Genomic DNA, 14,349 nt, shown 5'->3' with positions numbered 1-14,349 from the left:
TCCGCGACTTGTATCGTCTTCAAGACTTGTACGACCACGTTTAAATTCAGCACGCCATCTTTCTACTGCGATGTACTAAAGTGTTTTCCAATAGCAATTATTATTGGTGAATGGATTGCGCTATCGGGAGATGATTAACAATTTTTTATGGCCGGAATTGGATGGTACTGATCTGGACAACGTTTATTTTCAACAAGGTGGCGCTACGTCCCACACAAGCAACGAAATCATTGATCTTTTACGGGAAAAGCTTCCGGACCGTGTTATCTTTCGAAGAGGTGATCACAATTGGCCACCGAGATCTTGTGATTTAACACCTTGTGACTTTTTTCTTTGGGGCCACGTGAAAGGGAAGGTCTACGCCAACAGCCCAGGGTCGATTCAAGACCCGAAAGATGGAATTCGTGAGACTATCGAGGACATAGGGCAGCCACTTTGCAATTCGGTTATGGAAAATTTCATGAAAAGGATATTGTCCTGTAAGCGTGGTCGTGGTGCTAATTTGCCTGATGTTATTTTCCAGTATCAACGGCGATGTTATTTTCCAGTATCAACGAATGAAATAAACATCTGATCATTTATATTAAAAAATAGCATATTTCTTTGAATTTCAAAATCAAACACCTCTGTTTCTATGTATTCTTAAAACACATCCGTCGATCCATAATTAGTTTAATTAAGATTTAACAGCGTCTTTCTTTGTGTCATTATTAAGTTTCTACTCCAGGTGGGAGGGGAGTGGGCACCTGAGGAATTTCTACTTATTAGGACAAGCATTCCTTTAGAAATGAAGAATACCTGCGTAAGTAAATATATGACCGGTTGCATTTCTCAAGGGGCCGTACTCCTCTTCTTACTATGAAATCTAATTTGGCATGTTTGAATTTGTTTCACGAACTCTTGCAGCTTAGCCAGTGATACTCGATCGTGATGGTTTTTCTGACGCATTCTGAGCCATTTTTCCGCTTCACACCTGGTCCTCACATGACTCGTTAAGAAATTCATTTATAAGTGGATGTTCATATGTAAATGCGTATTGCCCGTTGAAGATAATAAGATGCTTGTATCTATTAAAATCTTAATGTGTTGCTACTAACTGGTTTTCGCTCTTCTAAATAGCGTTGTTTCATTTAAAAGATCTTCTCGTTAGATACACCTACACACTTGTTGCCGTCAGCGCATTCCCAACTTTGATGACTTAGTTGTTAGTACATAATAAAATATTTCGTTTATTTCTTGCTTGATTGCAGCATTTTTGTATCCGCTTTCAAGCTATTTGGCTTTAACTGTATGCAGGCTGACGTGAAAAAAATACTAATGATTTACATAAAAATGCATAAATAGCCGAAAATCGATTTCTGTTTGTGTTTTTTCGTTTGCTTCATTGCCAATCCAACACCTTCCCTTGCTCACGACGTTCACGCTGTTGCTGCTTCTGCTGCTGCTAAGCTTTCTTGTTCCTTTGTGCTTAATTTTATAGTCGATTTTATTAATTAAAAATACATTGTCGTATACATTGTTTGTTGTTATTCTTCCCCACACTCTCATCGTTTTTCATGGTTTGGGGTTTTTTACTTTTTTGTTGCTGTTTTTTGCCTTGTTGTTGTTTTTCTTTCTTCTTTTTTTGTGTTAAATTGGTTTCATACTTAATTTAGAGAACATCACTTTTTCGGCTGATCGAATCGACGACGATTTCTTAATGAAATGTGTAGGCAGGCATGAAATTGAAATATTTTAAATCTCTTCAATTTAAATATTGTATTTTGTTGTGTTTCTGTGTGTGTTGTTGTTTGATGCTAATCGCGCACAGATTATCTTATTAGTGACAAGATTATGCTGCTTAAGGCATATGCTGTCAGCTGCCTTGTTTTTTCTTATCCATTAAAAAATTGTTGATCTTACTTCGAATGCATTCACATCTTTTGCCTCTTACTTGGTGATAAAGTTTTTATGCCATTTTAATGTGTTAACATGGCTTGGTCACTTGTAATCGTGAAATGGGTCAAAACAAACGCAGCATTAAAGAACGCAGAAGTGACATTTTTATTGAGTTTAGTTCACTTGATTACGTTTACTTTTTTGATACACAATTTTTAAGTTTTCATTTCTCATTTATTTCTGTTTTTTAATTTTTTTTGTTTTAATTGGACACGTGGCTAACAATCAGATGCCAATAATAACTGTTATTTGATCTTTCCAATTTGAAAATGTTGACCACAGATGAAAGAGTAAATTTTTAAATCATAAAAATAAATTTGAAGAAAAACGCAAATGCATTTCAGAAAATTACGAAAAAATACAAATACGTTTCAGCTATTTCATAGGTATTGGGATTTTCTGAAATAAATTTTTACTTTTCGGAAATTCAACAGCTTTTTTCTGAAATAAAAAAAGAGGTTGTCTGTAAAGTCGGTTTACTGACGATAGTTTAACGTGACAACGTCATAAGAAAATATTGATGGAATGGTTGCAATTTTCAAAACAAAATTTTAATTTTATTTGTTTGATAGATAATTTGTATGGATATAGAGGAGGAGGTAAATGGAATTGCAATGGAATAGGTCAAGTTACATTTACACATTTATCTTCAATTTCGATTGTGCATCAGATGTTAATAAGTCAACAACACTAAGAGGCACCATCATCGATTTGCCTTTTTCAAGACACTTTACACTCGAAACACTCCCTTTCATTTCCTACTTTTTCTATCATCGTCCTATTCTCAACAGAGAAATGGTTCATTACCATGCACACAGCAAGAAGGCATATGCAAATACAAGTATGTAAATTTATATACCTACATATGCACATATACATACATATATATGCTCACTCAAGTAGGACAGAGCCAGATGTCGAACGTTGCCGAACGCGGGGGCCGATTGTGCTCTTTGTCGTTCGTTCCGCGCTCTCGCTTGCAGTTCAAGCACATTAGCTTACATTTGCTTGCGTACGGAATAGATTCGTATATTTGATATGTCCATATGAGTTGTATGCATCTTTACATATAGATTTGGTCTTTTTGAAAATTGCGCGAAATTGTATATGTATATGCATGTTTATATACATATATTAGTATAAAACATATTATATCTTATAAGGTATATGGTAAATATTACCATACATTTTTTCCTTCATATATAATAAAAAAAATAATAATAATAACATTAAAACAACAGGTATTATTAACAAACTTGGTTTTATTTTAAATTCTTGAAGTAAATAAAATTAATAATAATCAATAAGAAGGCATATGCAAATACAAATACGTGAATTTATATATGTACATATGCGCATATACATACATATATACGCTCACTTAAGTAGGAGAGAGCAAGATGTCGAACGTTGCCTTTCGTTTGCTTTGTTTGCTTTGTCGTTCGTTCCGCGCTTTCGCTTGCAGTTCATTCAAGGTAACGGCAATGAGCAAGGTAACGACAAATGAGCAAGGTAACGACACATTTTTTCGTGCGTGCAGCCGGCTAAATCGAATTATAAGACGTTATCACGTCAAAATAAAATAAATGATTGGCGTGTACACTTTTGTTTGGGTGATTGGCTGAGCTCCTCCTCCTATTTGTGGCGTACGTTTTGATGTTGTTCTAGAAATGGGGAGAACTACAGGTTTAAACCGATTCCGAACGGCTAATGGTTTTATATGAGGAGCCTTTCCATATCTGGAATAAAGGGTTTTCCAATAACTGGTGTTATTTTGAATGGCCGCTATTTCGGTAGATGTCACTTTTCAGGCTGTAATTTTTTTATACTTGGCAAGTTGAAACTATGCCATTAATAAAAATGGAACGATACACGCTTAAACAACGCATTGAAATTATACGTTGTCCGCACATCATTAGGAAACGACAGCACCAAATGACGTAAAAATTTTTATACATTCATATTTTCACCCAATGAAGGTTATAGGCATGTTTTTATGATGGGACTCCCTTCCCACAGCCCCCAGGCCGCGCCACCACTCTCATTCGTCACTATTAATCGAATATTTGCTTAAATTTAATCTAAAAAATCTTAGTTTTTCCTATTTCCCACTATTTATAGCACACTCTAGACTTCATAATCCTCATAAGCTGTTCAAGGTTCGAGATAGAAAATTAATAAAAATAATTTTGCTTGATATTTTTCTGATTGGTTGTTTTTATTTTATTCAACGAGGCATAGCAGCGGATGCCGGGTATTGTAATATTATGGTTATTAATAAAAAATTTGTTTCTATGAAATTGTTGTTTGTAATTCTTTTATATACTAATCCGAAATCCCTCAAAACTACTCCTACGCAAGCGGGACCGCGGGTTAAAGCTAGTTTACTATAAAAATGGTGAAAATTTGGCAGAGACGGTTCGAAAACTCGAACATTTTTGGGTCGTGAAAAAATTCGAGCTAACGGGACAAGTTAGTGATGTGAAGAATAAAACCCGTGCACGTCGCTCAAGTACAGCCGAAAATATTGCTGCTGTAACCGAAAGTATTGAAAAAAACTCAGGTTTGTCCATTTCTCGTCGTTCTTTGGAATTAGGCATTCCACAAACGTCATTACACCGTATTTTGCATAAAGATTTGGGTATTAAGGCCTATAAAGTCCAGTTAACACATGAGCTCAAGCCGGCCGATCATCAACAACGTCGTGTCTTTGCTGATTGGGTCGTTGAAATGCATGAAAATGATCCGAAATTCCATCGAAAAATCATCTTGAGTGATGAGGCCCATTTCCACCTTGGTGGCTTCGTCAACAAGCACAATTGTCGGATCTAGGGCTCAGAAGATTCAAGAGTTATTGTTAAAAAGCCTCTCTATCCTCAACGCGTGACTGTTTGGTGAGGTTTATGGTCCGGTGGAGTCATTGAACCTTACTTTTTCGAAAATGGAGCAACAGCTACTGTGAATGGACTGCGCTATTGAGAGATGATTAACGATTTTTTATGGGTGGAATTGGATGGTATAGATCTGGACAACGTTTATTTTCAACAAGGTGGTGCTACGTCCCACACAAGCAACGAAACCATTGATATTTTACTGACATTTGGAAAAGACCTCTAATAACACCTCTTATTGGAAAACCCTATATACTTCGAGATTTGCCATTATATGCCGAGGGGTGGCCGTTATTAGAAAAAACTTTTTCTATTATTCGGCTTTGTCATACTCGGGGGCTCAAATCTACGTACTCCCGAATGGTGGTCATGATAGGTCTACGGTAGCCGAAATACATTTGGATTATCAGCAATATATGTATTTGCGTTTTTCTAATATAACACATGGACTGAAAAGTCCCGGAGCTAGCAACGAAAATACCTCTTTTTGTTTGTTTAAATTAGCTTTATTCATCGATGTAATATCCATCCAGAACAATGCAATCATTTCAGCGAAACTCAAAAATTTCAATCCCACTTTTGTAGAACGATTTATCTTTTGCCTCAAAATGGGCCTCAGTTTCAGCGGTAACCTCTTCATTCGAGCGAAATTTCTTACGGGCGAGCCGTTTTTTTTAAATCTGCGAACAGCCAGTAGTCGCTGGGAGCTAAATCTGGCGAATACGGTGGATGTGGTAGGAACTCGAAGTTCAATTCATGTAGTTTTTCCATTGCTCAGAATCATCAATACATTCTTGTTTTTGGTCAACAGTGAGCAAACGCGGCACGCACTTTGCACGGAGCTTTCTCATAGTCAAGTGCTCTTGCAATCAAAGCCAAAACATTCTTTTGATATCTTTACAATGTCACCTAACTCAAGCAACTTCATTTTCGATCATTCAAAATGATTTTGGGAACTTTTTTGATGTTTTCTGGTGTTGCCGCCTCATTTGGACGCACACTGCATTGTGCATCGATGTCTCTACGACCACGTTTGAAGTCAGAAAACCATCGTTTTATTGTTGTTTATGATGAAGCGGAGTTCCGATAATACCGCTGAAGCCATTGCTTCGCTTGAACGGTATTTTTCCCCATCAAGAAGCTAAGTAAAATTAAAACACGAAATTCTTTTTGATCCATTCTTTTGAAAATAAGAAAAGTAGCGTCACTCTTAGCTTAATAACTCACGAACGAATGAATACAATTTCATGAAATTTTAATAGCTGTCTTTTTAAGGTTAGTACTAACTAAGAAAGAGGTGAATGCAATAAAACTAGTGCCATCTATGTGTCAGGCCCGGGCTCTTTCAACCCATGTGTTACAGTTGGAAAAAGTGTAGTCATAGTCATAAAATGTAGGTCAAATATTTTTAATTAAGCCACCCGCAGGCTTAATTCTACCCCTCCTTCTTCTAGTAGAAGTCAACTTAATTGTTCCCTCATGACACTTTGGCACTTCTCTTTTGAAATTTGTACGTTAAGCAAATTCTGAACGAAAATAATCTGATCGTTATTTATGCCCAGATTTTAATTTTATTTTTTAAGGTAATGTTTTTTTAATTCCAACACTTTTATTGTATTTCACGCGTTTTCCATTGTTTATAAATGGACGTTTCAATATGAATAACGATAAAATTATTCATCGTTAGCTGTTATTTAGCTCATGAATTCTTTCTGCAGATCTTGTCGCTTAAACAATTCTGGTATTTTATGACTCAGCACCAAAATAAAAAATCATTTGTGTGTCTAGCCGATTGCGCGTGTCTAGTGAAATGGGTGGGAAGAGGTTAAGGGTATATTATTATTGTTATTATAATCCGTTATTGCTGCTTTGTTTAAAAATTTTGTCTCCGACACAAGAAAGACCGAGCGGTAGGAGGGCAATACTTGGGTTAAAAAAGTTAAGCTATTACGAAATATTGGGCTATTTAAAGGTAGATTTTACAACAAATGTAAGCCCAGAGTTTTCTGACCATCGTCGAGTATTGAGTGCCGCACACAGGTTTCATGTCCGAAATTTATTTTAAAATATTTTTAGTTCACTAAAAAGTTAGACCTTTTTCGTGAAGTAACTCACCAATAATGCATTGGGCATAGCGAATCCGGTTTTACTTGGAGCTGGGCTTCTAACTCGCATTACATTTGTTTTTTTTTTGCACTTCGCTAATTGCCATTGTCAAAACATATTTTTAAGCATTCAAGCATTTAAGTGACTGTTATGAACTGGTTTCAAATTATCGCAATTCCATTAAGCAAATATGAATTAATTAATTTAATTCGCTAAATTTGGCTCTGTTCCTATTTGGAATGGGTCGGTTAATGGGGGTAGCTAAGTGTGTTAATGACTCAGTTCATTAAATATTGGGTATGGGAATAAGTTTCCGTCTTTTCTTAGCCAAAGCTACGAATTATTTAAATAATTCAATAATTCATGATATTACGTGAAGTATGTGCCATTGGGAGCTATAACTTTACTCCATCTTTCAAGCAGCTTCCTTTCACGAAAAATTCGAGCTCTTTTGACTTGATCCATTCATTGAGAAAGGTTGCGTTGCTCTCGTAAGAAATGAACCGCTCACCAATAAAGGCTGACTGCGTTGATCGGAACGGATGGTAATCCGAAGGTGCAATGTCTGAGGAATACGGCGGGTGGGGCAAGATTTCCCAATTCAGTCCGTCTAAATCTTTCTGGACCGATTTAGCAACGTGTGGCCTGGCGTTATAATGCAGCAAAATCAGTTTGCCATGTCTATCGACGCATTATGGCTGCTTTTCTCTGAGAGCTCGATTAAAACGCATTAGCTGCAGTCAGTAGCGATCGCCAGTGATGGTTTCAGATGGTTTAAGGAGTTCATAATAAGTGACACCCTTCTGACCCCACCAATTACACAACAAAACCTTGGAAGCATGAATTTTTTTTTTTCGCTGTCGACGGACCTGGTTCACCTGACAGGCTCCAATATTTTCGACGATTAGGGTTTTCATAATAGATCCATTTTTCATCGATGCAGGAAACCTTTTCTTTTCTGCCCTTCAAGAAGCATCTCACACAGCACCAAACGTCTCCCGATATCCCCCTCCGATAACCTTCAATTGATGTGGCAGCCGGTTACCTGCTTTCTGGACCATTCTCATCGCGTGCAAAAGTTACCGATGGTTGATCTGTCAACGTTAATATCATTAGACATTGTGCCAAAGTTTTTTCCACTCTCCGAAGCTCTTTAAAAAATCATTTTTTTATCTTGTTCAGCTCCTACTTCGATGCCGTCTTTATCTCGTCAATCGTAGCGTAGCGTCGTCCTTTCATGGGCCTCATCAGTTTCGGGAACAAGAAAAAGTCACAGGGGGTCAGATCTGGTGAGTACGGTGGCTGTGGCGCCATTAGTGTGTTGTTTTCGGCCAAAAAGTCGCGCACAAGCAACGATGTGTGAGCAGGGGCGTAATCGTGATGCAAGAGTCAATTTTTATTCTTCCACAAATCCGGGCATTGCTGGCGGATTGCTTCGCGCAAATTGCGCATAACTTGCAGGTATTATTCCTTTTTGACCTTTTTACCCTGTGGCTCGAACTCATGATGCACAACGCCCCTGCAATCGAAGAAAACGGTAAGCAAAACTTTTACATTCGACCGAACTTGGTGCGCTTTTTTCGGTCTTGGTTCGTGCGGCAGCTTCCATTGAGATGATTGCGCTTTGGTTTCCACGTCATAACCTTAAAACCACGATTCGTCACCAAATATGACCCTCTGGAGCAAATTTTTGAGTCGTCGCGGACAGAGTCCAACATCTCATTAGCAATGTTCATGTGATGCTGCTTTTGGTCGAAATTGAGCAGTTTTGGTACGAATTTTGCGACGACCCGTATCATGCCCAAATCATTGAAAAAAATCGAATGGCACGAGCCAATCGATATGTCTAGGCCCTCAGCAGCTTCTCTAATGGTGATTCGACGCTTGGCCAATACCTTCCTTCACTTCATCAATTTTTTCGTCTTCGTTCTGAGAACATTTCGTTCCACCGATAAACGTTGCTTTGGTCCAAAGTAGCTTCTCTGTATGACACAGTCAACATTCGGAATGCATCCGCGCACTTAATTTCGTTTTTCACACAAAATTTGATACAGATTCTTTGATCCATCTTTTTGAATAGGTAAAAATCGAAGATGAGCCGAAACACGTGCAAGCAAAGCAACTGTCAACAATTAACTGAACATTCAAAATGGCCGAACTCGTCGGCATGAGTGAGTACCAACATACCGCCACAAAAAAATCGAAACTCGAATATACGCACCCTGGGAAAATTCAAAATTCGCGATACTTCTTGAACACACCTCGTATTACTAGAGCGAACACAAAGCTGGTATCAGTAATCAGTAGCGACCCTCTTTTCGAGAATGAAATCCGTACAGAAACTTTTATTCAGAGAGTCATCATGGAAATCTTTTTGCTTTATAGGGCCAATACGGCCTGCGTAAAAAATATAGCACATCAACATATGGACCAGCTTTGACTATTTGTGCTTGTGTTTGCTCTAATTTTTATTAGCTGTTTATAAAAGTGTAGCTCATTGTCTAATAAAAACTGATGTTTGTAAATCCAAATCTCAAATCAAAAATTAAAAACGTGTGAACAAAATCTCACCGAAATTTCAAAAGTTTTACAGGGTTTGGTTGAAAAGTAATGAGCCTTCCGCGCGGAGCGTCTGCCAAGCGATCAACCGAATCGGCTGGTGGGAGAAAATGATCGTTGGACCTTCCCCTTACACTAGAAACCAGTCCCAGTTCGCTGGCAACAGCGGTGCAGTCAACATCGCTCCGCGCGTGAAAACTGTTTTAAAAGTGTTTTAGGATTTTGCAGTGGCGAAAATGCAGCGATCGTTGGAGCAACATTACTCGATCAAATTTTGCGTAAAGCTAAACAAAACGGGTACCGAAACCATTGCGCTACTCAAGGAGGCCTACGGGGACCAATCTCTGTCCAGTGCCCATGTAAAGTGGTGGCACAAGTCGTTCAAGGAAGGCCGGGAGAACGTCGAAGACGAACAGCGATCTGGAAGACCTTCGACGACGCAAACAGACGAAGATGTGAACCGGATTTGTAAATTTTTGAACATTGACCGTCGAGCTAGTCTAAGTGAGATGAGTGAAGAGTTAAATTTAACTTATTACAATGTGTGGGAAATCGTGACCGGAAAACTTGAAATACGCAAAGTGTGTGCCACATTGGTTATACGACAATGCGCCGGCGCACACAGCCTTCCTCTGCATCTCTGCATTGTCCAAGATGGGGGTTCCGGTGCTTCCCCACCTTCCCTACAGCCCAGACCTGTCCTCTCCGGACTTCTTCTTGTTCCCGCGCCTGAAAAGAAAGCTGAAGGAGAGGCGTTTCGACTCCATCGAGGCGATCCGATGAGTTTAAAAAATGTTTCCTGCAGTGGAAGGACCGCTACCAGCGGTGTATTGACGCTCAAGGGTCCTATTTTGAAGAATATTAGTTGTATAAGCCAAAAGGTTTAAAGAACTGCTTAAAAAAATAAGGCTCATTACTTTTCAATCAAACCCTGTAATAAGAATTAAAAAAAAATGGGTGCTCAGTTTTATAGGTCATTAAATTTAGTATAATAAAGCGCAAGTTTGAAGTTTCTAGAAAAAAATACAGGTTCAAAAAATGTTGAATATATATTTTTTAGTTCTAATAACTTTTTTATAAAAATATGGTTCATGTTTTCCTTAGATGATACTGGGCATTTTCGCCATATAACAAATCCGCGAAATTTTTCTTGTTGTATGGAGGAAATAGGCAACACCGTCAGGGGAAAAATGATGACAAATCAAGGAATTTTTTGAGCAATGAAAATTTTGATTGACTTGTTTTTCGTTGCACCAAATTCCGTGGGCTATAAAATAGCATTTTTTTTAATTCTGATTAAAATTTTTTCAAATTTTTATAAATCTCGCACAAAGTTTGAAACTTGTATTAATATGACCATTAGTAAAGAATGAACTATATTTTTATAAAAAAGTTGTTTGAACTAAAAAATAAATGTTCAACATTATGAGGACCTGTAATTTTTTCGCGGGCTGTACATGCCCACTCAGAAGTTTCAATTTCTGGTAAAAAACAAAAAAAAATAACGAACTGTAATGAGAAAAAATTTAAGCTATAATGATTTATTTACAGAAGCGAGAGGTAGTGCTTTCGAAAGAAAAGAAAAGCTCGTACAGCTGTCGAACAGCTGATCGCAAGCGAAATTTGTATAGCAGCGTCTGCCACCTCACTTAATAAATACAAACCTCTGCACGTTCAATTAGTATTGAAATAAATATCTAAAGTTTTCTGGTGCTCACCTCGTAAAAACATCCGGATAGTGCGTGCGCGAAAACGCCTTCTCCAACTCTTCCAGCTGGAAACTGGTGAATGTGGTGCGATATCGACGTTGCTTTCGCTTCGGCGCATAATCATCTAAGTCACCATCGCTGTTCGCATCCGAAATAGGGCTATTCGTGCCGCCACTAGCACCGGTGGTCACAATGCAGGAGGCCGAACGATCAGGCATAGCATCCTGATGTGCTAGTTTGGCTTCTTGCGGTAGGTCGTCCAGCTTGACTTCCTCGGATATGCCCATAATCCAGATGGGCGCAATGGTGAGACCGTAAACGGGCGTGCCGGGCGTGAGGGGAATTAGGTTGAGAATGATTTTATTTTCTCCGAACTCGTGTGTGTTACTGGGCTCCTCAGAGATAATCGATTAACGAATTTTTCCCACTATCACTCACTCTCCCTCTTCCTCCCTCTCTGTTGTACGTAGCGCTGCTGGCACTGTTTTATTATTAGTCTGTAAAGAGAAATTAAAGTAAATACTTTGCTGCATTAGTTGGATATTTTTGTACTTAAATACTTAGTTATGTGGAAGCAATTTTAAGCCTGAATTTCTCGTGCACGTGCACTTATGCCTGGTATCCACTGGCTATTTGCACTGTAGCTAAATGCGTAATAGAACCTAATCACCATAAATAAGTTGGATTTCAACGGAAACGTGTGGACAATACATAGCTACAACTTAATTGAAAATCCATTTGCCTTATTGATATATAATTTCGCATGTGCGGAGGTATGCACGAACCGATGTTTGCTGAGTTGCGTGCCTGCGCTCTCCGAGCCCAAGCGGTTTCTGTGCGCCGGTTCTTGGCATTGGCCAACAACTTAATTAGTTCACTAATTCATGACAAGTGAGGAGGCATCAACTAATTTGTAGCGAGGCACTTGGTCGACGCACTTCACTTTATTTTACAAGCGAATTCACGGCATTGGTCACGCTTGCCAATTGCATACGTAAGTGCGCTAATACCAGCATACATTCGTGCATACGTAAAAACACATACATGCATACGAATGGAAGAAGCCTATGTGTATGGCTTGCATACAATTGAAAGTGAGCAGCGCCTTGCGCATGCGCAGCTGCTGACTACCATCCGTTTTTATTGTTTATTGCTTTTACTTTTTACTTTTGCGCATATATTTACTACTCATAGTTGCTGCTTTGAGTGGCTCGTCGAGTGATCAATTGCACTGGTCCTTTGCTTTTTGCTTTCGCACCAAATAAGGATATTTCACCCATTGCTATTTTAAGGGAAAATTAAAGATGCGTGCGGAAAATACCAAAAGCGATAAATAAAATTCCAGCTAAAACGGCTGGTAGGTGGAAAATGACTGCGTTTTCTTGTTGTTGTTGTTGTTGGGCTTCAGGTGAAGGTGGTGAAGGTGAGTGGCACTATGTGCGTACGTACATAGTCCTTGGAAACATAGGCCACTGCCGATTTGGTAGCTGACCATAGCATATATTAAATTAACGCAATTGCTTTGGCGTCTGGGGATCTATACAGTGGTGCATTTTGGAAGGAAATTGTGTGGAAATTTTAAATTTATTTTCATAATGCGATTGATCAGATCGTTTGGGTAAATAGTTGACTATTTGGTTGAGGTTAATGGTTTACGTCAGAAAAAAAAATAGAATTAAATAATAGAGGTCACATACGGCATTAGACTAGAAATTTATGTATCTAAAGAGTGGTTAAGTTTTAAGGGCCGGTGTTGATTTTGAGTAAAATACAATTTTTTTTATTTCATTTCTCTTTATTATGATAATATCGGTATAGCTCAATTACGCATGGAATAAAATATCGGCCAAATAGCCGCCGCTGCACACCACCTTCCGATGGTCCTAATTTTCGATGACGCTGAGGTATAATTAAATTATCTCATCCTTTAGCTCTTGAATTGTCTGTGACTGGCTTATCGACGTACACTTTTTCTTTCAAATAACTCCAAAAAAGAAGTCCAACGGTGTTGTTGACGTTTAGGTGTGGTTCACATTCAACATCGGCCCTTGAAATTTAACCACCCTTTATTTATTTAAGTCAATGGAAAAAAATTAATATAATAGATTCTTATAGGCTAAGAATATTTGAAGGTTGATAGACATTGATAAAAGAAGCACTTGAAGCAAATTAGACTCGAAAGTTGCAAGCAGAAACTGTGGTACGTGACCAATGGCTATGAAAATATTCTTTTCACATATGAGAAAATTATCACTGTTGCAGGAGCAAAACAACGAAAACTATGCTCAAATTTCTAAAGAAGCAAAAAATGTTATTCCAAAGCTTCAGCGGGACAACCATTCAGCCTCCGTAAAGGTTTGGTGGTGGGCAGTGTCTTGTGAAGGCGAAAGGTCATTTCTGCGAAAAAGAAGTGAAGGACGGGGCAAAAGTGTACCAGAGAGATGCCTTAGAACGCGTGGTGAAGCAGTTGAGCGTTGGATCTGCCAGTAAGATTCCACTCCAGGAACCACCCAGCAGTGGCTAAAAAACAATATTCCTGGCCTCGTAGCTGCCGAAGATTGGCCATCTAGAAGTCCAGATCTGGATAATAAAAAAATTTCAACTACTTTTTTGCAACTGTTTCTACATGAAATCGCTCGTGTAAGTAATGATGATCATTTTGAACCCAAAATTATTAAAATCGGTTCATTTTTGACTAAGTTATGAGCATTTAAAAAAAAAATTTTCTTATATAATTAAAAAAAATCGATTTTGAGACGAAAAACAAAATTGCCGATAAAGCTTGAAAAAAAAATTTTCGGGCGAACAAAAAAATACGTGTCTCATTATTTTGACCAGAGAGCAACATATTTGAGTTACATCGAAATCGAAGAACATGTCCCGAATAGCCCGGTTGAATTGAAATGGAAAGAATCTATATAAGAAAATTTTTTTTTGGTCCTCTTTCAACCATTCTGTGGACTTTATAAATTCAGTTAGTCTACCTAATTTTATACATGCAACATCCGCGCTTCGCTACCCAGAAAAGCGATTCCGAGCAAATTCTGCTACACAGAGCCATGTACCTGCAAAGAAGGTGTTCAACCGTCGCTTCCCTTTATACATCCTGACGGCCTCTGCAAAAGTCACAATATGGATCGCAAAAT

At 38.3% G+C, this 14,349-nt stretch overlaps 1 protein-coding gene across 1 annotated transcript in view; it reads right to left on the bottom strand.

Moving 5' to 3' along the window:
* LOC129247794 (homeobox protein aristaless) overlaps positions 1-11,641 on the bottom strand; it is a 49,616-nt gene extending 37,975 nt beyond the window's left edge. The window contains exon 1 of the mRNA XM_054887105.1: positions 11,213-11,641. Within this exon, the coding sequence (XP_054743080.1) occupies positions 11,213-11,490 (278 nt within the window). The 5' untranslated portion in view covers positions 11,491-11,641. The remainder of the gene's footprint in view (positions 1-11,212) is intronic.
* Between the last annotated feature and the right edge of the window lie 2,708 nt (positions 11,642-14,349).

This window comes from Anastrepha obliqua, chromosome 5, assembly GCF_027943255.1.
Source record: "Anastrepha obliqua isolate idAnaObli1 chromosome 5, idAnaObli1_1.0, whole genome shotgun sequence".
NCBI classification, from domain to species: domain Eukaryota; kingdom Metazoa; phylum Arthropoda; class Insecta; order Diptera; family Tephritidae; genus Anastrepha; species Anastrepha obliqua.
Note: the sequence above shows the minus strand (reverse complement) of the source record. Positions and strands in the feature narration are given on the sequence as shown.